This window comes from Dufourea novaeangliae, unplaced genomic scaffold (genome assembly GCF_001272555.1).
Source record: "Dufourea novaeangliae isolate 0120121106 unplaced genomic scaffold, ASM127255v1 scaffold88, whole genome shotgun sequence".
NCBI lineage: Eukaryota > Metazoa > Arthropoda > Insecta > Hymenoptera > Halictidae > Dufourea > Dufourea novaeangliae.
Window position 1 is genome coordinate 638,352 of NW_015373960.1, and position 24,748 is coordinate 663,099.

General features: G+C 45.9%; 1 protein-coding gene across 1 annotated transcript in view; it reads right to left on the reverse strand.

Moving 5' to 3' along the window:
- Positions 1-376: 376 nt before the first annotated feature.
- Positions 377-24,748, reverse strand: part of LOC107186439 (voltage-dependent calcium channel type A subunit alpha-1) — a 57,470-nt gene continuing 33,098 nt past the window's right edge. Inside the window, exons 18-32 of the mRNA XM_015574297.1 lie at positions 21,330-21,440; positions 16,344-16,427; positions 13,927-14,043; positions 13,763-13,828; positions 12,060-12,151; positions 10,742-11,226; positions 10,564-10,668; positions 10,397-10,500; positions 5,366-5,577; positions 5,245-5,254; positions 3,279-3,406; positions 3,034-3,212; positions 2,718-2,750; positions 1,405-1,921; positions 377-1,320 (exon numbers count right to left, since the gene is read on the reverse strand). Of these exons, the coding sequence (XP_015429783.1) occupies positions 1,281-1,320; positions 1,405-1,921; positions 2,718-2,750; positions 3,034-3,212; positions 3,279-3,406; positions 5,245-5,254; positions 5,366-5,577; positions 10,397-10,500; positions 10,564-10,668; positions 10,742-11,226; positions 12,060-12,151; positions 13,763-13,828; positions 13,927-14,043; positions 16,344-16,427; positions 21,330-21,440 (2,283 nt within the window). The 3' untranslated portion in view covers positions 377-1,280. The remainder of the gene's footprint in view (positions 1,321-1,404; positions 1,922-2,717; positions 2,751-3,033; positions 3,213-3,278; positions 3,407-5,244; positions 5,255-5,365; positions 5,578-10,396; positions 10,501-10,563; positions 10,669-10,741; positions 11,227-12,059; positions 12,152-13,762; positions 13,829-13,926; positions 14,044-16,343; positions 16,428-21,329; positions 21,441-24,748) is intronic.

Here is a 24,748-nt window from a genome sequence, read left to right on the forward strand (position 1 = left end):
CGTTAACGTGCGAGTTTTCACGAACTTCGAGAAGATCGACGGTAATTTCGTTTAGCTGTTTCTGAAATCGAACGCTACTATAACTCTATCGGCAACTGTGATCCGAGGTGAGAGCAAACGAACCTGGTGCAAACGTTAACGACGAGCGGACTTTGTTGTGGCGGAACCTCGACGCATCGAGCGGTGCCCCTTCTGTTCTATACAATTCTCGCGCAATTCGCAATTTGCAATTCGCACCCGTAACACGTTATTCGTCAGAGAAGATTCGTTTTCGCTTGTCAGTCCTGTCTGTTCGCATCGAGAATTCCTCTGACGAATCAAAGCGATCAAGAAGGGACCACCATTCCGGACGAGATTTATCGTTTCCAACGTGGTGGGGCGTTCTGGTGTCGTCGACGAAACCCTCCGGGCTATTGAAATCTTGTTGGTTCCGTGACGACACGGAGAGAGGGCGTCGCGCGTTCCCGCGTGACGACGAGCAGCTCGGTATCATAGAATCGGCAGGTCCGCACGAAAATAGAATCCGAAGCAGACGCTCGACCGTTGAATTGTATAAAAAGTGGATCCTCCTCGGCTCGGTCCGTCGATTAAAAAGCACAGCGGAGGAAGCTTCGAAGTTCGAGACGAAAAGAAGAAGTATCGCGTGAAAGTAGGGAAAAGTTTCGTAGCATCCGGCGCTGTACATTCGACACTGTGATTTTTGACGAGGCCACCGCAACGAGTAGCGGCGTTCGTCGGTGTCCGTTCCTCGTATGAACGTTCGAGTCGACGCGACGTTTCGATCGTCGTTGTCACGGCACACCGTCCTCGTCGATGTTGCCGCGACGATTATTCGTTATACGTGCGTTTCGTTTGGTTGTCCCTGTAACGATCATCCGATGTTGCTCTCGTTTCGGTCGCGTATTCTCGTATGAACTCTCGATCTCCGGACGTTCGTCGTCTATCTCCTCTCTGCCGTCCCTCGAGAATCGTTTCTCCGGACGAATCTCCGGACACTGCTTGGTGACTTCGAGGCGCGGTACCTTGTCCTCCGCCCTGTTCCTATGTCCTTCTGTCTCGCGAGATCCAGTCGCGTACACCTTTCGTTTAGACACGTGGAACTCAGACTTCTGACTCGGAACCGACCAAGTTCCCGAGCTCCAATCTGGTCGATCGGCATTCACCGCTCCCGTATTCGCGGCTCGATTGATGCGCCTTCCGTTACGGAAGATTCACGCGCAAACCCAAAGACGCCTGGGGGCGTCCACGTCACCGGACCACCGTCCAGGGTCCCACTTTGGCTAGCACCAGTCGTCCTCGTCGCTGTCCGAGTGTCTCGACCTGTTTCAGAAAAATCGACGAACGTTAATCGAAATTTTGTACGCTTGTTTGTTCGGTGGGATACGTGGATCGAACGATACTCGCCTGGGCGTCCTCTGTTTGGCCTGCGGCTGCGGCTTATAACCGTTCGGCACAGGACTCGGCAATAGACGACCTCCACGGCCCATCGCCACGGCTTGCTCGAAGCTCAGAGGACAGTGGCTCGGCGGCGGTTGCATCCCTGGCACGTGTCCAGGCGGTGGGTGCTGCACGCCAGGTGGGATCGGCACGTGTGGGCCGAGCATGTGGGGTCCGTGAGTCGGCGAGGCGTTCAACTTCGGGAAGTTTATGTTAGCCGGCTTGAGCTGCAAGGTCGAGGGCTTGTTCGGTGTCGGTGGCAGCCGACGACGGTGTTCCCTTCTCGTCACCAGTACCGGATAGCTGTGCTGATGGGGATGATGACGATGATAATGCTGGTGCGAATGCGCGGGCTGACGACCGCCGATGGGACTCGGGCTTCTCGAACGTTGCTCCAAGCTGGTCGTCCCGTAGTGACGGCCTCGTTCGATGTGATGAATTGGACTGGGTGTCCTCGCAGGACTCGTCGACGCGCTCCACGGACCTGACGAAAATCCACGTTAGCGGGTGTTCGCTGTCACCTCTACTCTCCTACGGTAAACTGGGATGCCGAGAACGGTAGGGATAATACGCTTACGAACAAGTCGAATTGCCGTTGTTTCTATCTACGACTAGCTATCGCGTCGTTGAACGTAGGAATGTTCAAACCGTAGATTAATCGAGTTTGAGAGTCACGGGACAGTTAAATCGACAGTTTCCTTCGATCGGCATGCTGGGACGATTCGAATCGGTTCGAAGAGATATCGAGAACGGTGTGCATTAAGTCGCATGCCATTTATCTATAGATACGATACTTCTATGAGCGCAATGTTATTGGGAAACCGTAGGAGGGCGTGCAGTTTCTACCGGCAAACGGGTGGCCAAATTCTTGCTACGCTATACTCTCTACTCTACTTGCCCGGGAAGGGAAGGGAAGTGAAGTACATTTGTCCTACGTGTGCGTGTTCCAAGTTGTGCGAGTGCGCTCGGATCCGACAATCAGAAGCGTGTATCTATCCCCCGTGCACAGTGAGTGTCGCGACGATCGGACAGATGTTAAAACATAGAAATAAGCATCGTTGCGCGGGTCTTGTCGCTCGCTGGACCAGCCAGAGTGTCTGAGCGATAGACAAGACTCTGTTCCCTGGTTCGGTTCGGCCGTGTTTCTGACTTGTGTGGTGGGTAGAAAATGATAAAAGAACACGAGAGAAGAACGGTGAAAGCGAAACGATCGTAGTTGAACGATAAGAATAAAATTGCTTCGGAAACAGGGAATCAAACGGAGTTGCGAAAGAAATTACCATCGTCGTAATAGTCGCAGTGGTCGTAATAGTCTTTGTAGGCGCATAACAGAACAAAACGAAGAAACGTATTACATCGAGTGACACAGAGCCGCTGCCTTTTGCGAGTAAAAAACCATTTATAGCGACATTCATGTTCTCGCGAGTCGTAACCACGAATCCCTTTCTCGAAGCTACTCACGTCGGGTCACAGGGTAGACCTCGAGAAGATTCTTCGCCGTCGAACGAAAGGGATTCGAGGTTCGCATTTGCTCGAGAAAGGACTATTTGTTGCACCGTGTTTTTCGTCGTTGATATTATCGTTGCGATCCTATACCTCTCATCCTGTGCCGATGATTGTACTGTGACGCCTGAGGATGATGGGTGTGTCTCTGAAGCTCGACGACGTTGCTAACCGTGTCGCTGAATCCTGGTCCTTCGTGGTGATAGTAAGCGTGATGATCGTGCCTAGTTCGCCGCGGCGATTGCGACTCGTGCACAACCGGCGAGTGTCTTCTGCGGATAGAAAGGAGTTACAGCGAATCGATCGATCGTCTCGTACAATTAATCGCCGTGATTTACCTTAAGCTCGGTGAACGCGAAGCGTGTCTAGCTGGATGGGCGGGCGGATGAAGTCTCTCGCCGGCGTGAGTGAGACTCTCGAGGCTGCCGGCTCGCGAGTCGCTGACTACGACGTCTTGAAGCTCCATCTAAACGAACAGACTCGTCGGTTAGGGAAACCGTCCGGACGACAAGGGGAATCAGGAGTTTAAGGAGAGTCGGGGTGTCGCCGGTTCTTTGCCTTCGTTTACTAACGAATCGCGCCTCGAACACAAAGATGTTTCTCGACTCGAGACGCCTTTTGCCTCCGAAACGCGAACGCCCGCGCAAGCTTTCAACAATCGAGATCCATTGGATTACAATTCGGTTTTCATCAACACGATAATCGAATGTTAGAAAAAAAGAAAAGAAAGAAGAAACGTGTCGTATTCGGTGGAAGTTGGCGCGGGGTTTCGTCGTGGTTCTTCGTTCTATCTTTTCTTCCGACGAACGATAGACAATCTCGAAGATGTGAAGAACGATCAGCGAAACGGAGGAGAGTAGACGGTATACAGGCACATGTGCGCGCGTGTATATAAGGCATGCAGTTAAAAATAGTTTCGGGCATGCGCATGCTCTGCTTAGTGGTCTTCTTTTCAGGGTGATTAGGGCGAGAGAAGATAATAGTGTGCGATGGACCTTCGAGTCGAGACTCGGTCCAGAGGTGTTGGTTACTTACCGGGATACGGACATACATGGAATTACGACAAACAACGAGAGAAACGGAGAACGAGGCACTCGCCGGTAAACACGAGTGCTTCGTTGCTCTCGAGAATAATCTCAAGGCTGAAAGCAGCTAGGGACAAGGGTGGGGTTTCTCTAACACCGATGTCGGACAAACGGTTCACTAACAATTAGAATATCGTATGGAGGTTATAATGAGGTGGTGGTGGTGGTGTTATCTACGTGGCTCGCTAAACGCGATCGATTCTAATCGTTGTATATTTACAGAGATACGCTAACATTTAACGTGTGTTCAAGATCGACCCGTGGCTCGAAGAAGCTAAAATTTTTCATTCAAAAATCAACAAATCGAACAACGGTTAAACGACATGGACGAGCATACGAGTCGATCTTGTAATACATACTTGTGGTACTTCTCGTCTATGACTCGACCGGTCGCGAAAGAAAAACGTGATCTTCTCGAATGTTCCCAGTCCGAAATCTATGCATCTAATTGTAAGTCTACCCTAATGTAGTGTCGTGTGAAAGAAAACGTTTCAGCCGATCTAATGAAACCAAAAAGGTGTTCTGAACTCCCGTCTATCGGGAATTTATCTCGTGTCTCGCAAACACTAATCTACCGATGTCTTTTGTTCGAGTCCGCCTATTCATCGACACTAATCGCGACGCGTCGATTAAACAGCGATCTAATCGGCGATCGATCTAAATCTAAAGAAAGCGTGTCGTCACATTCAGACTCTAATTGAAAGTTACAAACGGTGTAACGATCGACTACTAACGATACGTAAGAAAATCTCTACCGCGATCTAAAGAGGCGCGGCTCGAGCATCTCGACGCTCGACGCTCTAAGCAAGTACCATATCCGTTCTTCTATCGATATCGCGGTAGGATTGTTAATTGAATCGAGCCAAGAGACCTTGTGATAACGGATCGAGGAGCGAGGTGCGTAGGTATTCTGGTGTTGATAATACGAGGGTGGTCGGTGAGCATGATGATGATGGTGATGGTGATGGTGATGGTGGTGGTGGTGGTGGTGATGGTCATAGTATAGATCTTTGTCGGTATCGTAGTATTGGTCGTGATGGTGATGGTGGTAGTAGTAGTTTTGATCCTGCTGGGAGGGCACCTCAGCCAGCAATGGCTCTAGCTCGGGGGCGCGATCCTCGTCATTAACTACGGGTACAACCCCAGACCCACCCCCTCCCTGGCTACTCTCTCCGCTGCTGCCTAGTATATCGTACTGGTGGGACATCTTCCAGTTCACCTTTTTATTTCTGAAAGAAAAATACGTCCGTTAGCGCGTCAGCCTTCCACTTCCAAGCTTCATTTCCACGTTGTTCCCCCTCCATGTTCGTAATTCGTAATCGTAAATCCGTATCGTATACCTGATGCTACGTTGACGTCTGTGCTCGGCGGCTGCGAGGACCCCGAGGGTCCCTTCGTCTTCCTCCCTGAGCTCCTTCTGTTGATCGTGCTTCGTGTCCGGTGTCGGCCGTACCACCGGCTCGAGGCTGTTCGCCCTACTTCCGCTCCCGTGACTATTTCCGGCGTGATTCACGGCCGTCACGTCCAGTATGCAGTTGAGGAAGGCCGATTGCTAAAGTCGAACGTGCGAAACCACACCGGCTATCAGAGCTGGTCGACACTTTCTCTTTCTTTCTACGGTATTGGTTTTCTGTTTTCGTCGATCGACGTACAGACGATCGTTCGATCCCCGAACCAATTCATATTAATCGTACAGTATGTACAGGCACATACAGGCTTTTGCGTTATCCTTTCCTCGTTTTACCTTCTCTCTGTTGCGTGCTTTTGCAAACCTCACGATTCGACGAGTAAATCGGAGATAAACAGACAGAGATTCCTTTTACGAGCATAAAAAAAGAGGTCATGCCGTATAAAAAGAGTAATCGTTGAAAGTATGTGCACTTGAAAGTGTCGTTAGAGCTCGTCGCCGTTTGGTGTCGGCGACGAGGTAAGTATCGCGGTTCCAGATCTGTGTGTGCGAATACATAGAATATCGAAAAAATCGTAATATATAAACTATGAACAGTGAAATGCTTGCGAATCATTTGGTTTCCTCGCGCGACGGTGGATTACACTCCATCAAAGCCTGTATATGTTTGTCAAAATATCTATAGATCTTACACGTACAAATGTTAGTTTAATGGTATTATTCATTTGGTCGGTGTATTACGAGTGAACGGAAAATTACCATGTACAATCGGAAACAATGATTTACGCGTCACGTATACGGCACTGTGGGAATGCAAACGTTAGTAAGCATGCAACAAAGTATAATATGTATATTAAACACGAATCGTCGATGTTCCCCGCTACGACTTCCGGTATCGTCCGGAGGAACTTGGACGATTCGTGATCGTTTCGTTAAGATTACCAATACACATATGCGAACAAATCGTGGACAAAAACATAGTACTCAAGCCATCACAACGAACAAACGTGACGAGGGAGCTACTTGGGGAGCTAACGTTTCGGTACATCGGTATAGTATACACACATGGATGGTCGCAAGTGTACGTTTTAATGGGTTTACCAACATGCCTACGTACGCCACACTTGGCTACGATTCATCCATCGTCAACAGTACTATCAACTCCGAATACTTTTGAATACGAACGAATGTACGAAAAAAAAAAAAAGTGTTTGCAACACTTTGTCTACTGCTACAGAGATACTCTTTTCAAGCACGAGGAAGGCTTTCTCATGGAAGTCCCTTCGTTCCTTGATGCGCAACGAGTAGAATTTACCGGGTTTGGACGAAAGGGATACTTTTCCCCCTGTATGCTTGCGCAGGAATATTGTATATATATATATATACAAGATCGTCCTTCGCCCGGCAAATAATTATCGTTGACGCAGAAAAACATTTGGTTGTTCACGGCACTGTTTCTTTCAAGAAAAATGGTTCGTCGCCGAGTCTTCCGTAGAACGACTCGTATGTTATTCTAACTACTTCTTGTTGTTCTGTCGTGTTGTCTGCGTGTCACAGAGTAACCGGATGTCGGGTGTACTTTGTAGAAAGAAAAATGGTGTCTGAGAGGTAAGCCATCGTGGGGGAGAACTAATGTAGCTAGGCAACCAGGGTCTACGTAGAGGGTACTCGATCAAACTCTTCTAGAAAGTAATTTCTACGCTACGTGGCGATAGTGGTGGTGGTAGTGGTGATCTTTAAAGAGTGTAACAGACAAGAGAAAAGGAAAGGAGAAACATTCAAATCGAACTAGCAGAAACGTCGAAAATCTAACTCGAGGAACGCACAACGAACCGATACGCGTTCTCGTTTTCACGCGCACCTTCGCGATCGAAAGTGTGTTCCTCGATGCGACTACGGTGATGTAAAGAGGTCGTTTTGAAAATATTAAAGAACAAATAAAAAATACAAAAGAAAATGGCAAAAAAGACAAACAGTCGTAGCAAAATCTCGTAATCAAGACTCGAGTCAACGTTCCCAAGGTATCAAACGGAAATGGATCGCTAATATTCGATCTAAGATCGACTATGTTGGAAACTAATGATCTAAGAATCTAAGAGGTGTAAGATACGCGCTCGGATATCTATCGATCTAAGAGAAGATCAACTGGCAATGGGCAATGACTAAACCGTGACTAACGGAGTGACACTCGAGGCAAAAGGCGAGGCGAGCTATGTTCGAGGATCGGTGATCATTGGTGTTTCTTCTTTACCGAGCTAACTCGTTCTATGAGGTTCGTTGGACAAGGTAACTTACTTGCGTACAGCTATATCGTGTTCTCGGGGACAAAGAGCCGATTCACACGTGGGCGCACGTGCGAACGACACCCACGTGACACCGACACGACGACTAAAAAAAAAAAATTTGAAAACGTCGTTCGATTTTATGCATCGTCTTGCTCGGTGCCCAGTGGAATCCACGGGAATGTTTCACGAATACGTATCTGCGTCGGGTCCGTTCGTTCTGGACGATGCATAAAACCGGGCGCGGTTCAACTAGTAGTTCAAGTATTATCCTAGACTAATTGCTTGTTATCTGAAGAGGAAAACGTGCTGTTAGATAGGAAATTCTTTTAAGGAGAAAACTAAAGTTTCTATGAGCTCTATATAATATGTCAAGTGCCTAAGAAGACGAAAATATTTCGAGCGTGTGATTGTGGTTTTATTTGGAACGCAACCGCGGTTGATTCGCTCGCGTTACACGTTTTCCTGTTGTTCCGGGAACTTTGCGTTTCCCTGCTATTCCAGTCTCGGAGTGTTCGACGAGCAAAATTTTCCGTCGCGCAACGACAACCGCCGTTGCGTCGTCGTACATCGGTCTCTGTGTGGTTCGGTGACAGTACGAGAAATTAAGGAGACAATCAAAAGGTGTACGATGTGAAAGGAACGTACGGAAGTCGAACGAAATGGTACGTGTGTAACGAGTGTCTGATAACAGTGTGCCGTGTGTCGATGCATAGAAAAAAGAAAGTGTACAAGATCGAAACAGTAGCAGAGATACAACTGCCGATTTCTAGTTGGTAAAATGTCTAATATGTACAGATTCGATCGATTAACAGATCATTCGGACGGATATACTTTATACGTGTACGGTACACGACGGGGCTACTGTGTCTCTGCACGAATTAGTGATTAAGTTAAATGGAAAGAAGAAAAAAATGAACATGAACGGTATTATGTACAGAACAAAGTAAACCGTTCTCTGCGTAGGATTCGATCTCGAATCGATCTCGTCTTCGTTTCGATCGGATTCAACGAGTCTGTTTTAAATTGTTCGCGCTTGCCACGCAACCGACCGTGCCGTCCTGCGCAGTGAACGTTCGAACGTGTAAAAAACATGTGTCGATATAAATCAAACGTGATTGTACGAAGAGAAACGAAAGGAAAAAATGAAAACTGTATTAGGATGATAATAAGTAAGAGAAAAAGTTAAGTACTACCGCCTGGGCTGCAGGACTTTGCCCAGCATTATCGTTATCGATAAGATCGTTATCGTTCTGGAAAACAAAGAGAAAAGACACAAAGAGATGATTGAGAGCTGCGTGAACATCCTCTTGTCTGGGTATACAAATACACAAATAAAAGTAGTATAAATAATCTGTAGTTAATAAATCGACTTTAAATTACTCCTACACTAATATCACGATAATAACAATAACCATAATAATCACAATAATCACAATAACCACAACTGTAATTCTATTCTCCGGTAATTCATAGGTTCAAACCTCGTTGTCCTACACTCTTTCTATGACTCTTTAGTGGAAACACGTAATCAATTCAAAACACAGATTCTTCTCTAATGTGCTAATCGTAACTCATTCAAAACTTATATTGTCCTAATTTTCTAGAAGTGGTTCGTATTCGTGTCGATATATCGTGTGCTACGAGGAATTCTAGTTCGATAACAACCGATCGTGGTCTTGGCCATTGAATTTTTCGCAAAAGTATCGCTCTTCCTGGAAAGAATACAGCGAGGGAGGATAGCAAACGATGTATCGACTGAAAACAATCTACGTTAATCAGTTGCATGAAATTTTAATCGTGACGTTCAGGAGGGGTGACATCGACTGCGTCTACACATATTGAGTCGGCTAATTCAACTTAACGGACAGAGATTGAACGTCTTGTTTGTACGAAAGTATATCAGTTAACTAATCGTACCGGTTCGTTGTCCCAGCGGGACGATCGGGTTTCGATGAATTTTTTTGCGATCGCAGAAATGTTTATGGATATGTTTCGAAAACGATCAAGATGCTGGGACAAGAAACACGGCTGATAACCTTGGTGTTACTCGTTACTCGTTCGAATACCACCTGAATCTCGGAAAATTCTCTGCACTACTGAGCACACAGTAATATAGCGTCAGAACGTTGGGACTCGGGAAGGAAGCTTAGAATCGTGGCTAGTTTCCGAAAGATTTTCGTTGCAACGTTTTTTTTATAAATTTCGTTCTTTTAGAGTTTCACTTCTCGCGTCCCGAGTCGATGATATTGAACGTTCAGTTCTCCAAACCATCGAATCGGCAACGTTCGGCACTGTGATACTAAGCTTTCGTGGGTAGTCAAGAAGCTACTTGGAATCTTTGGATATATTCTATTTGAAATGTGGTTTTTCACATCGGCCATGTGAAATCGTATCACGAAAAAGCCAACGACAAAAACATCCATTCGGACTCAATCCTCGGCCGGTTCCCACGAGCGTCTTTCGAGTCGTTCTACTCTGTATCGATTTGGAAAATAATTTTTCTATTTAACAGTTTATTTTTCTCAAGTATCGACGAGCAACGGTTGGCGAAACAGCGAGCCGTCCGACGAATCGTGGAAACGCGACATAGAGGTTTCTCGTCTGAATAGGGACATATCGCCTAGAGTCTTTAATTTTTGTACGAGTGACACTCGAATCGTAATTGACGAGACACTCACCTGTCCGGTCGACTCTATCTGACCAAACCTGGTCGTCCTCCAACTTTCGAGTATCAGAAGGCAGACGTATATCTTACCAACGGTCAGCTTATCTCTGCCTAGTTCTAAAACGAAACGAAATGTAATTTCCGTTCGAACAGACGATGCGTGGATCGTGAGATTCGTACCTTCGCTCCTGGGTATCAAAAGGTCCAACATCTTTTTCGCCTGCAGAGGCCAGATACTTCTGATCGCGTCTCTCAGTTCTTCGTTCGCCTGCTTCATTTCGTTCGCTGTAAAAAGCAACAGGTACCAAAATGATGCATACAGTTGCAATTCCAGTCTCGCAAAAAACTGTCCACTTACCGCGTCTCATTTTTATGCTAAGATTCTCACGAATCAGGGCGAACAGCGTGGTGGTGAAGTTCACTTTTCCGTCGACGTCCACCGGCATGTTCATCCTGATCAGCTTCTTGTAGGCGAGCCTGTTCGGGCACTTGTTACCAAACCCCAAAGGCGGATCCATGTTCTTGAGCATATCGTACATCTCGGTGTAATGGATCTTGCCGGTCGCGTTCGGATCGTACTCGGCCCAGATCCTCACGAACTCGTCCAAATGATGGGCGCCCAGGATCGACGAGTCTCTCGTGAGATAATCGAAGTTGTCCATGATTACGGCGACGAACAGATTCAGCATGAGGAACGAACAGAAGAAGATGAACGAGACGAAGTAAGCGTACGCGATGTTCGAGCCACAGCCGCCTGGCTCCTGTTTGCCGGCCTTCACGTCGCACGGTCGACCCTTGATGCAGGACAGCATGATGTTCGGCCAAGCCTCGCCGGTCGCGCATCTGAGAATATATCGTTCTGTTAATTGTCCGATCACGATTCTTCCGGACGTTTACAATTTCCAATTCGTTCAAACGAATCGGCTAAAGAAACTTCGATCTCCGGCGATTCCGGATGTTCGTTCTTTCTTTTCACTCGATAAATATCTTTTTATCGATTTAGCATTAATTCTCACGAGAGCTTCAAGAATCGTCGGAGAATCTTCTCCAAAGAGCATGCAAAAAGTCTGAATTCGAAGCGTGGCACGCTTACAACTTCTATAAATCTTACTTCCGCGCCTCGCGGACTACTATGGACCTCGTTAATTCCAAGTGCTAAGAGGATGTTTTAGATACGGAATCAGATCTGTCTCGAGAACGCATATCATGCACGAGTAACTGATTCGTCGTAATCGAATGCAACACCAAAAGCGATAACTGGCTGTGGGTAAAGCAGGCCATACGCCTCGGTAGGACTACCTCATGAGTCCAGACCTCGAGGTAAACCTCACCGTGTGAGGCCTGCTTAACTTAATTCTCTACTCGGTTCGTCTACTGCGTGTTAGCTCGTTCTACATACATATACGTAGTAATCAGGTGGCATTTTGCCTATTTCTGTTAGTGTGTCAGTATTATCGTACGGTGTTATAATATCATCACCTCGATCGATGAACATCGATAATCGACGAACGAACGAACGAACGAACGAACGAAACTGAAAAGTCTTGACTCGCGAGTGATGCGGAAGCTGTGCTCTTTTCCTTGCATAATTGCTCGGTGACGAAAAACGAAACGGGAAACAAAGGAAAAAAAAAAAACAGCCTTCTTGTGATCGTAGTTCCTTGTGTGTTACTTACCGAAAAAGCAACATCAGACCTTGAATGAAGCTTTGGAAATTGTTGTGCTTGGTAATAGAACTCTCGGGATCCAGCGCGATGTTACCGAATACCTTGAGACCGAGAAAAAGAAAGGGGCCGTGGCCAAATGGCACGCGCCGTATTAGCAACGAGTAATGGAACTTGTGGATTATTGATTATTTAAAAAAAAAAAAAAAATAGAAAAAACAAGATGCGATCCATGTCCTTGCGGAAATCGTATCGCGAACCTGACCTGATCGAGGAAATCTACTTGAGTACAAGTACAAGATCTCGTATGGTTGTTCGGTTCCTACGACGACGTGACGACAACGTTCAAAGTAAACGTTCGAGTGTACGCAGTGATAGTGTATGGTCGATCTACCCTCTAATAATACGCACATACCACATTAATTATGATCTAGGCAACTTCTTACTCTCTGGTTCGATCGATACACGAGTACCTCGAGAGAATCGTTCGGTCCATTAAGGGGTCATGTTCGGTTAGAAATTTTCAAAAAATCGATTTTTCACTTTCTACGTTTTCTTTAAGTACATCTCGAGAATATTCTGTGTAAGTTACAAGGTAATCCAATTAAAAATGACAGAGTTACAGGCGTTACAAAATGATCATTTTATATAAGTGTAAGCTTGACTTGAAACTTTAATTTCAGATGAACCGTTACGAAGTTACAGTGATCACTTTTTGGCAGACCACTTTTTGTGAAGAGACGTCCGAGAGATCGCTCACCGTTTATTTACTAATAAATACTTTTTAAATAAAAAAATTACCTTATAATCGAGAAACTGCAATCTTTGAAATACAAACATATTTTTTGAAAAAGGTCTTATAGTTTTTGAGAAAAAAATTCCCAAAGAACACTCTTTTTTCGGCCTCCTGACTGAGCATGACCCCTTATCGACCCCGTATCGATACCACGCTGCCTGATTCTTCGAGCGTTCTCGTTATACCGTGGGACTTTCCGTTCTCTCGAGTACACCGCTGTAACGCGATCAACTTCAAACAATCTAGGACAAGCATCTCTATGGAACAACTGTCTATGGGATGTCTAATCTGCGGGGTTCAGTTACAACAGACTGACACGTCGAGCAGCTTTTACTTCTCGTTAAACCTCATGCCAACAGCCCAAAACTCTACCAACAATCGTTACTCGCTACCGATCGTTCATGTTCGGTTCCACATTTTGTGGGAGGAATGGGAGGGGGGGGGGGGACGAAACTGTTTCGTTTTACGGATCGGTAGCCGTCTCGTAGGTAGGCACAACGTTAACGATTTCACTTTACCCCAATTGCGTATCGAACCTGCTGCGTTTAGCTGCTCGACTCACCGAAAAAGCAACATAAGACCGGCGAAGAAGGACTGAAAGTTGTTGTGATCATCGATCGCTGTCCCTGGATCGTTCGATATATTTCCAAAGACCTGACAACGGAATTCCATAGATCACTAATCGCCAGTATAACAACCGCGAGACTCGTTTAACAATTCTCGTTCCTGTGAACTATATATCGTTTGTCTTCTCGACACCATTGAAAATGATCGTTTCGGTATGATTGTCGGTTCGAAAATATTCAATTTCGCGAAACACGACCGACAAGGAATCGTTTGTCTATCCTCTCGTCGTCGAGTCGGGATCGCGGCAACGACAAAATTTGAACGTGGTACTCTCCTAGGGTGCGCTACGTACCTGCATACCGATGATAGCGTAGATGAAAAACAGCATCGCGATGAGGAGACAAACGTAAGGCAGAGCCTGCAAACAGAATAAACCATCGAGTTGATTCACCGTGTACAAATTCGTCGAAACTTTTGAGTTTCTTTTTTTTCATGCCTGAACGGATCCCAGCTTACTTTAAAGGATTGTACAAAGGTCCAGAGTAAAATTCGTATCGTGTAACCCTGCCTGAGTAGTTTGATCAGCCTGGCGGCACGGAACAGCCTCAGGAATCCGACGTTGATAAAGTTCTCCTGTAGGGGACAAAGGAAATTGCACTTAACCCCCAAAAAATTGCCGATTCCTTATCTCGATTCAGGCTTGGCTCCGTGCGTGTAACGTTACGTACTTCCTTAGGTCGCGAGTTCGAGGGTTCGCGCGTTCGGTCCCTCGAACGTGCTCGGAAACCGTCTCGGTGCACGAACGAAGCTATAAAACACTTTGGGATCTTCCTGTAATTTTCAACGACAATGCCCTCAATCTTCCCCATCCCACCGTTCCAATCAGCTGCAAGTATTTCATAGCATTCCATTTCATCTACGTACGCGAGAATATGAAAATTTGATCGAGACACCCGAGTATCGCGATTGGACGCGTACCTGTTACCGCGTCGTTCGTTAAACCTTAAACCCATTTGCTTGGAAATACCGGATCGTGCGTTAATACCGCATCCATATGCCATTCGAGGTTCGTTTGTCCTCATGTATACGCGCGCAAAAGTGTGGAACAAGTATATCTATGTATGTAGGTATTATCGTGTCGAGAGTATTTAATATATATGTATATGTATGAATACCTCGTGTATCTTGTAGGTAATGGTCGTGTAGCAACGAAGAACGAACAACCGTCGACGGTTTCGATCGATTCTCGCGAAGTTTCGCGGACGTTCGCGACGTCGACGAACGGATACGATCTGGTAATCGTGCGCGGTCGTTCGTCTTTCGGAGAATAATCGTGTATGTCGTGCGTCATACGTCGTACGTCGTGAGTCGTAATCGGTATTAGTCGTAAAATATCATACCATTTTCTCCGATGAATAACCGTCACTTACGTCTACGGTGCGAATGTGACGAAATTTATACCTTTTTTTCGCCTAGCTGGCCGCCACTGGGCATACTCGAAAACCGCTCCTATTACAAGAAAACACGATATTGCTAGATTATTGAATCGATCGGGACGGCACGCACACCGATCTCTTAATATGCGAATACGTATAGAGAGCAAAACTAGCGTTGACGTACAATTAAACGAACGAAGCCGTCTGGCGTCGAAACTGCTTGCAAAAAACACAGTCTTACGTACGCGGAAGCTTTGGATAGATCGCTTTGGCTTACCTTAACGTCCAAACGTAAGTTAGCCAACGATATACGTACGTATGTATGTACATTATGTATCTTTAATATCTGCCGGCTTCGGCAACCTACTAGGAGTACAAGCGGTTTAAGGGTGAACTCGACTCGATAGTCTCGTAGCGGCATCGACGTACAACTATATACAGGGTGTAACAAAAATGTTGTCCGACCCGGAAATGGGGCATTCGGGGTGTGAATTGGAACAAGTTTTTCTTTAGCAATAATGTAATCCGAGGCTTCGTTACCCAGATATTAACGAAAAACCCCGACCAATCAGAGCGCGAGTTTGCCAGCTGTTTTTTTCGTTAATATTTCGTTAATGAAGTCTCGGATAACATTGTTGCTAAGGAAAAACTTGTTCCAATTCATTCCCCGAGTGCCCCATTTCCCGGTCGGACGACATTTTTGTTACACCCTGTATAATATCGGACTTTTTACTGGAGCTCAATTACGGCAATATATGGAAGTGGCACGATATTTTACTTCGGATCTTAAATATACTTCTACTACAGAGGAACAAAGATATACTTGATGGGTATAAGTGCTGTAGTTACGTCGATCGTTCAAACGGTCCAATTTCTTACTAGACGAAATAAGAACCGTTCGAAAGGAAAAGGCACGAAGTCCATTAGAAATTCCGGCCAAGATTCTACACGTTTATTTTTTTCTCTCGAATAACTAACGAGACGGCCAGATTCTCTCGAGCTGAGCTTTCGGCGTTTACCTTCGAACGTTTCTTTTCGTGATGTTGCATGTATGCTGCGAACACTGTAGTGATCGTGTACTGTGCAAACGTGGCAATGTACAGTGTGGGTGTGTAGCGTATGAATGCAGTATAAAGCTACGTATAAATACATGAGAACTGTAGGGGTTCGAATAATATTTTCGATTCGTCTGCTAGCGTGTCATATACATTACATGTATAGATACAGATACTGTAGATGTAAATTGATACACTTCTGCTGTAACTAACGAAGCAGCAAAGGTGTCAAAGAAAAGACAACACTCGAAATGTACAATCAAGCAACACTGGTGGGCGACACAGTAGAACGGGAAATCGGAGGTATCTCGGGTTTCTTCGATCAAGTTAAACGGTAATCTGGATATTGTGTGCTACGTTTTATCTCGTAAACTACATACTTGTCGTTCCGAACATTTACTCGTCTGCGAATCACGACGGTAGTTGCTCAAGCTGTACGTACCCCGAATTCGATCACGAGGGCGTCCACGATGCTGCCGATCACCGTGATGAAGTCGAACGTGTTCCAGGCGTCCTTGAAGAAGTTCTAGATCGCGAAGGATTGAAAAAAGAAATCGATTAGAAAACGGTCGCAAGATCGATCCTGCCTGACGTCCCTTCGAATTTTGCTCGAAAACATTGCCACCTACATACACTACCGACCACAAGTATGGGACCAGGTCTGGTGATTAAAAAAGGAGAAAAATATTATTCTAGTAAGATTTGATAAAAGTAATACGCTAAAACTGATTGGAAATGATTTGTGTATGTACTGTCCCGTGGAAATAAATATTATTATTATTATTATTATACCGTTCCATCAATTATGAACTACGAACCCATACTCTTGACCGGTAGTGTAGGTAATCCGTAAACGTTCGACTCTGCACGATGTTCCGACGAGGCGTTCGAGCGAACTTCGAAGGGCAACCATGTGTGTAAAAGATGTCTGCTAACTAACGCTAAAGAACAAACTACGAGTCGAGTTTGCGAAAGAAGAAGGAAAGCTCGTGTCCCGCGTGCGGGTTCCGATCTTTCCCCGTGAGTGTGTCGTGTGTTTGCGTGTACTGTGTATCTCTGCGTGTCCAGTGTGCTAAAATGTATGGTAAAATGTGTATGTGTGTGTGTGTGTGTGTGTGTGAGTACGCACCGTTGTACGAACGGAAATGTTGATTACGAGTAAACGAAAGTAATGCGAAGATTCGTGCTTTGAAACGGTGTGTATCGAGAGTAGCAAAGGCCATATCTCTTCGTTGCTCGAGTGTGTCTCGCGATCGTGAACGATTGCGGAGAAAAAAACAGTTCAGTAAACGTCTAGAGCAAAAGTATATATGGAGGAGACTCACGGATATCTAAACTGTTGCGTTCAACGTTATCGGTAGAGCTTGTCACACACAGAATATACAGTTACTACGTACACGTACGTGTAATCTCTACGGTACGGCTGGGGAGAGTACGCGAGAAGCTGTCGCGTTGACGAAAGAACGAAACACCAGGAGTATCTACACATCTACATTTGTCTATTTCATTTCTTCCCGGCCGAGCAGTCGGAGATGCTGGAACAATCTGGCAGGCAGGGTCTCTGTCGAGAGGGTCTCGAGGTGATTACGAGATACCCGAGTCGCGCGTATTTTGCTGATCGATGATCGGCCGAAGTAGAAGCGACGGTATCTCCTCTAAAGAAGTATATGTACATCTACGGGAGCATGCCGGTAATAGCGAGCAAACTAGACGGGGACGGGGGGGGGGGAAGGAGACACGGTTATTCACGGGGAAGCTCTACTTTTCATCATCATCATCATCATCATCATCATCATCTTCCTCGGCCAAAGGGACAGGAAAGAGGTCGCCTCCCTCGAACGATTCAGAATATGCGAGCGAGTAAGAGTATCGGCGTGAACAATCTCGGCTTTATCCCAGCTTCTCGGTACTATCGCCACCCTGCTCTAGCTACATACTCTAGATAGAGAGACGGATTCAAAAGTATATGTATGTATGTATACCGCGACACGGACTTTCGCTCGCGAAAGAGTACGCACGCGTGAAAACAAGAGGTAAAGTGTTTGCGGAGGACAGGTGTCTTGAAGTAAGCGGTCTCGATCATTTCTTGGTCGATAAAATACGAAGCAACTATTCTTTATCGGCAAGCGTTTAAACCGGGATCGAAATCGTATAGTTCTACCATTACAAGACGAACGTTTTCGTACGGAGGGGTTACACGAGGACGAAAATGTTTGCAGAGTCCAGCGATTAAATCTCGTTTGCCCGTTTTCTCTCTGAAACAGATCAAAGAACATAGGGGGATCGTACTTTCCCAATTGTTTCCCAATGCTTGATCCGTTTTTCGCGCGTTTTAAATGTCGAATCGCGGAACGCAAAGCTTAGACGTTTCGTTCTCGATCGCGACATTGTGGCTTTTTTTCCGGATCCGCTTGCTATTATGATTGCTCGCGAATTATCGCTTGAAACCCGTAACGCGAACAATGACCCATCGGGTAAGAGGTAGAAAGGTGAAAAAAAAAAAAAAAAAAAAAAAAAAAAAAAAAAGGGAAGAACGTAAAATTAGTAGACTCTATCCTATGTAATACAGTTGCGTGTGATTGAAGTTAGAGTGGAGTGAGTGATTAAGAGGCTTTTTCTATACCTTGCATCCGAAGGCGACGAGTTTAAGGATGCACTCAATGAGGAAAAGGAGGGTGACGATCAAGTTCACGACGGTCAAGGTGTCCAATAGAGTCGGCGGCGCCTCGTGATACTACAAAATACACCCAACACACAAACGTAACACAAGCCAAGATTCGGCATCGTTGCCCGCACTACTGCGTTCGTCTCTAGAATCATATCTATTCTTTAAGCTACGATCGATTTCGATCGATTATTATCGTTACGAGAAAAATCAAACTTTCGAACACGTTTTAAGGGGGGAGTTTGGTGTAAACGGAAAATGAACGAATTTTTGGGAATTTATTGCGAAGAAAGTATTAAACCAATCTCTTTATCGAACCCCCTTAATTGAACTACGATCGCGCGAAACCTCGACGACTTCACCGAATTTCGCAAACTTCCTAGACGAGCTGTTTCTTCGATATCGCGTCGATCGTTGCTATATTACTTTACCCTCGTTATTCCATTTTTTTTTCTTTCGTTCCGCGGGACGGATCGCGCAAACTTTCTTCCCGTCGAACTTCTTTCGGATAACAGTGGTTCGTGTAAATAACACAGCGGACAAGCTCGAAGCGACGAAAGAAAGTTTACTCGATTCGCCCGACCAGCTTCGAATTCGTCTTCGCCAACGGGGTTACTTCGTCAACTTTCCGGCGCGTTTGCGTTCTTCGTATTCTTCGCGGAAACCTCGACGATACCTCGTCCCCGAAACACCGAGAACGAAAGGGAAACGGATCGCAGACAGGCATTTAATTTAACACGCGTGTTTGTTTGCTCGTCGAGCGAAATCGATCGGGGAAGATATTATACATCGAATAGTCGTCGCAGTTGTTTCGTTTTCGACGAATTTTCGGCGTTTAGGTGGTTCGACGATTAGGCGTTCCCTTCTTTCCACCGAGGAACAGTTCGAAGTCGGAGCAATCCGTTCACCCCCCCCAAACTATCCACCGAACGAGTCTAACCGATCTTCAACGCCGTTTCTGCGCGCGAAACGGTGCTCGATCCTTGCGTGTGTGTACGTGTGGCGAGTTTGTGTGATTGTGGAATTAATAACCGGCCTTTTTCGGCGATGATAGAACTGCATGCGTGTGGCGGGAAAACGGAAGCTCTCGGGATTTCCGTACTTCGTCGTGTCCGAAAATCGACGGACCTTCGGCTCTGCGTTTCGTCGACGACGATCCCTGCTCGGAATTCCGGCAGCGAACATCGAAACGCGACCGGAATGCTAATCTTTGTTAGTTCATAACACGCAATCGGATGCAACAACATGTAAATCCCTCGCGATGCGCTTCGATCGTTCCCTGGATTCTCTTTCTTCTTCTTTATTGCATGACTGAACGAACGGACTGTCTTCCAGTCGCGGAATCACGAAGAGAATCCAAGAAGTATCGATGCACGACGCAAGAGCCGCGGTGTACGCATGCAAGGATAAAAAAAAAACCATTATCAACGTGCAGTGATCACGTGCGGATGCAACAAGACGGAGAGCATGCACGGGGGGTTTCGTGGGTTGCTTGTGTATCGTCCTTGCTGGCGGATTTGCTTCCTAGAGGCGGCGATTCCCCCTGTTCCACGGATCCTCGTGGGAGTAAATATGTTCGGAAACGAAAGGAAAAAAGAGCCAGAAAACGATGACAGAGAAAAAGATCGAACGGAAAATAACCGACGTAACAGTGTTGACGCTTCGTTTTCATTTCGTGTCTGATGGGTACTGATGATCGGTGTGATTTAGTGTTGCGTTGTGCGTGTGTACGTGTGTTGCGTAGATCGACTAGAATACTTCTGGAAGCTAGCCCAACAGCGAAGCACGGTTTTCTTATTATTAAATTTACTATAATTTTTAATATTTAAATTATCACCTTCTTCGCGTTTGAGCTCGCTTCCGTTCTCGTTAGAGGTATGGCCGTGATCAAATCAGATTCTACGAATTTCGAGAAGTTCGGACCGTTTCGCGACTGTGGTACCGAACCTCCTCCGGAGTCTCGTGTCGAATCAAAAGCTTCCGAGTGCGACGAAGATATCACCAGGCCGTGAATGAAGCGACGTTCGTATAATTACGAATTTCATTTAACGTTGTTAAGATTCTTCTGGGCTTGTTTGGCGGCCTGGTCGGTGTCTTCGTTGATCGAGGAATGCGCGTGTATGTACGCGCATCTCGTTCGAGTCGTGTATAGAGCCGAGCGCGTCCGGTGGAGTCAGTTCGTTGATTCGAATCACGAGAAAAACGTTCGATTGTCCCTTTGTCGAAACGAATCGGCGACGTTTCGAAATAACATTTCCGCGAAATCAGGTTACCAGAAGGAACGAGAAGCAACAAAAGTAAAAATGCTGGAGCGTCCATGTCTGGACACAAAAGGTTTTCCAACGATAAAGTAAAACCCGCTTATGCATACACGTATATACTCGCGCATTCGCGTATCTTTAGGATACAAGGATGTTTCCGTGTTCTTGAGTCGACAAGATACCGGTCTTTAAACGAAAAAGGAATAACGCTCTAATTTTTTTTTTTTTTTTTTTTTTTTTTTTAAAAAGAAAAATTTAATTGATACCGCGACGATTTTCTTTCTATAGAATTTCTTCGATGTTCACGTCGGGCTCGTCGATCCTTACTCGAGGAGAATCGGCCGACGGAACTGATAGGATTCGAGCGTCGCGGTATCAGTTTCCGGTCGAGAACCGGCTCGAAACCGTCGCAAGCTCCAGCCGGCCGGTCTCTAAGCGCGTAGGTATACGGTTTCTCGATAATCTGTTTCGATGAGGGATTTGTTGGCATAGTGGAGCTTACCCTCACGCCGAAAGCGGCGATCTTCAGTATGCACTCGACGGTGAACATCCCCGTGAAGCACATGTTCATGTACTTCAGCGTGTTCTTGTACGCGTCGCTTTGCCGATGGAACTGCAATGCATACACTGACAAACACACGGCCGACAGAGACAGACAAACATACGTACAAGCGTATAAGGATCGCGTGTGTTCTCGCGGACGCGGACACGGACGCGACAGTAACGATGACGGTGACGTGCGATGCGTCACTGCGATCTCACCTTTCTCCCGCGTAATCCCGGTATGGAAAAAGGGAAAAGTTCGCTCTCCCTGTCGCTAGCTGCGATCGTCAATTGAATTTAACTCGAACAATAGGATCGCTGTCAAGAAAACAACGCGTATGTTGAAGGTGTTTCGTCGACCAACGGTCGCCAGAAAGATCCAAGTAACTGGTCCGTTGATGGTCAGACGTGTTTAACACTAGAACTATCAAACCAGTCAAAATGACTGGTCGATACACTTTTATAACGACGATTAAAATGTTATGACAATACATTTTCTCCGATCTTTTGCACCTTTTATTACGATATAAGAGTGAAGAAATTAATCAATTTCTAAATTTTCAAAAGTTTCCCACGTTTATCCAGCGATCGAAGCAAATATGCGATTATCGTCGGTAGTTCTAGTGTTAATCGAAACGGGAAGCCTTCTTTCTTTCGCGGCGCGACACCCTGTACATACGATACGCATAAAATACAGCGTAAAAATCTGTAAGTTATATTACGTGTCTATATAGGTATACATATCTACTATTATAGAGCGGCGGCTTTTAGTCGACAGAGAAAGAGAGATAGAGGGGGGAGAAATAGAGAGGGGAGAGAGAAAGGGGATCCACATACATAGGTGTATAATATTAGCGTTAACCTAGATACGTGTATCTGTACGACCCTACCGGGTGTGTACGGCGTAACGATGACATTAAAGAGATTGTTTTCTCTTTTATATTGCCAGGGTGAGTGAGGACGGCTTTACAGAGTACTGTACATTACGTGTTGCTGGTGTGTGTACTAGGGGTTACACCAGTACGGCCATATGGCACGACCGACACGCGTTCTCGACTCGATGAGATCGCGTCGAACGATAATTGGATGTTCGTACTGGTGTAACCGACTATCCACTATCGATCAAAGGGTTCGAACGTAGGTTGAACAGAGTCTGACGCGCGATCATCGAGTAGCTGGAACGTTCGTTCAGCTTCTCGATGGTTCACGCCGGGATCGGTTTTTTGGGTGGATAGATATATATATATATATATATGAAAGAGTTTGGTGTATGGAGCAGTACGAGTCGCGAGAAACGAGAGGAAGAGCGACTAATCGCTACGGCAAATGAACGGTGAAAGGAAACGAAAAGGTGAAGAACCAAAAAAAGGAATCAAGATCACCCGAATGGTAGCGAGCTAACGAACTGGATGGTTAAAAGAAAAAAAATTAATAAGGTGGAGATTCGTAATGCATGTCCTCGCCGTGAGGCAACGATACGCGTTCCTCCGTTTTCGATTTTTTTTTTTCATCTCGACGTTGGTCGAGTCGTTGGTGTAAAACGAAAACAAACACACACACACATTCAGTGGATGAGTCAGTCTCGTGTCAATTGGCTCGAACTCGGTCCAGCCGAGTCGTTGCGCCGTTTTGCGAGCAGCCAGCATGCGAGGCGTTGGTATACGTGAACCTGCATACATATATATGTTTTGTGCCGGCACGCGATTGGTGCAAACGCGATATTTTCGCACGATGCGTGTGTGTTAGGAACATTTACGTGCCTTCGAACAAAGAGACCAAGACCTCGTGACTCGCGAACCATCAACACTGACCGTAACGTGACTTTTATACAGGCTGTCCCAAAATAACTTCGACTTCTGGAAATGAGGGGTTCCTGGGATGATTTGAAACAACTTTTTCCTTGGCGAAAAAGGCGTTCCAAATCATCCCAGAAACCCCTCTTTTCTGGGAGTCGAAGTTATTTTGGGACACCCTGTATACCAACTTGTACCGTAATTAAAACCGCTCATTTGACCAGCGATCGGTACGGTTAGTGTTAAACATCCATCGGTTCGACCGTGTAAACAAAAAAATCTTTGATGGAACGAGTGTCTAGTCTCTTTCTCCTTCGACGGACATTCAAACATCTCGTGTGCCACCCATGTTGTGCGTTCCATTCTCAAGATCTTGTGCAAGTACGTGTGTACGAGTGATTCGGTAACATTCCTTGCGTCCACAGGCAATACGTGTGTCGGGCAATGAAATGAAACAAAAAAACGAACAAGATAAAATAACGAACGTCGCGCGTGTCGCAGCGCGATACAGCAATTGTGTGTACTACTCGGGCGGATCGATCGATCGAATCGCGAAGCATGGTGAATCAAGCTGTTTCTCGGTCCCGATCCTGTCTCTACGATCGGACAAGTCAGAGCGTACTGGTCTCGTTAGGGATACGGTTTCGGCCAGCCCTTTGTGCGTTTGCAGCCATCGCGAAAGTGAAGAAAAGAGAGAAAAGGAAGAAATAGATTGATAGATAGATAGATAGAGAGAGCAAAGGTCGAAAAAAAGAGTGCTTTAAAACAGGTGGACTCGCGTGCAGGGCTCTCGTATGCCAAAGAGCATTTTTCTTTTCTCCTTTATTCGGCTGTGTTCGTTTCACGTCGAAACGTCGATTGGATCAAGCCAGTCGTTTGTGCAACGCCTCTCGAACCCCGCCACCAGTTCAAACATGGGCTTGTCGAGGCGTACGAGTCGGACGCATTTCGTGTGTATGTGTGTGTTTATGCGACTATGGGAGCGGAACGATGCTCGATAATCGTTCCTTCCGCGGGTCCTTCGAGTAGTCTAATATCGAAACGAGGACACAGCAGCGGCCATGCAATGAGAGAGGGGACGGGAGGAATAGAGAAGACACCGATGGGTGGAAAATTAAACGACCAAACACACAAGATGAACGTAAAGGATTACAGAACGGAAATGTAACACCATCGAAAGCGAAAGAAAAATGTATGGTCAAACCTCGAGAGAAATAAGCGCGATCGAGTGCCGATACTATACGATACCAGGATCGAGGCACTCGCGCACGTTCAACGTAAAAATAAAGCGTCACGATTCGGGAACGAAAGAAGGAGCAGAGAATAGAAAAAGCATCGAGATATGAATCACGACGGATTCGAAACGACGAAACAAGGAGAGAAGACAGAAGGACCTTTGGGGCTGGTTTTCAGAGGGGTGGTTAAGGATACAAGAGTTTTCAACACAGCTGTGTACACGTACCAATGGATATACAAGGATGACAATTATACAGAGAGCGATAAATAAATTGGCAGGCAAGAACAACAATGTCCTCGTACAGATATAACGTGATATCTTACAGTCAGTTCGAACACTCCTATGTGC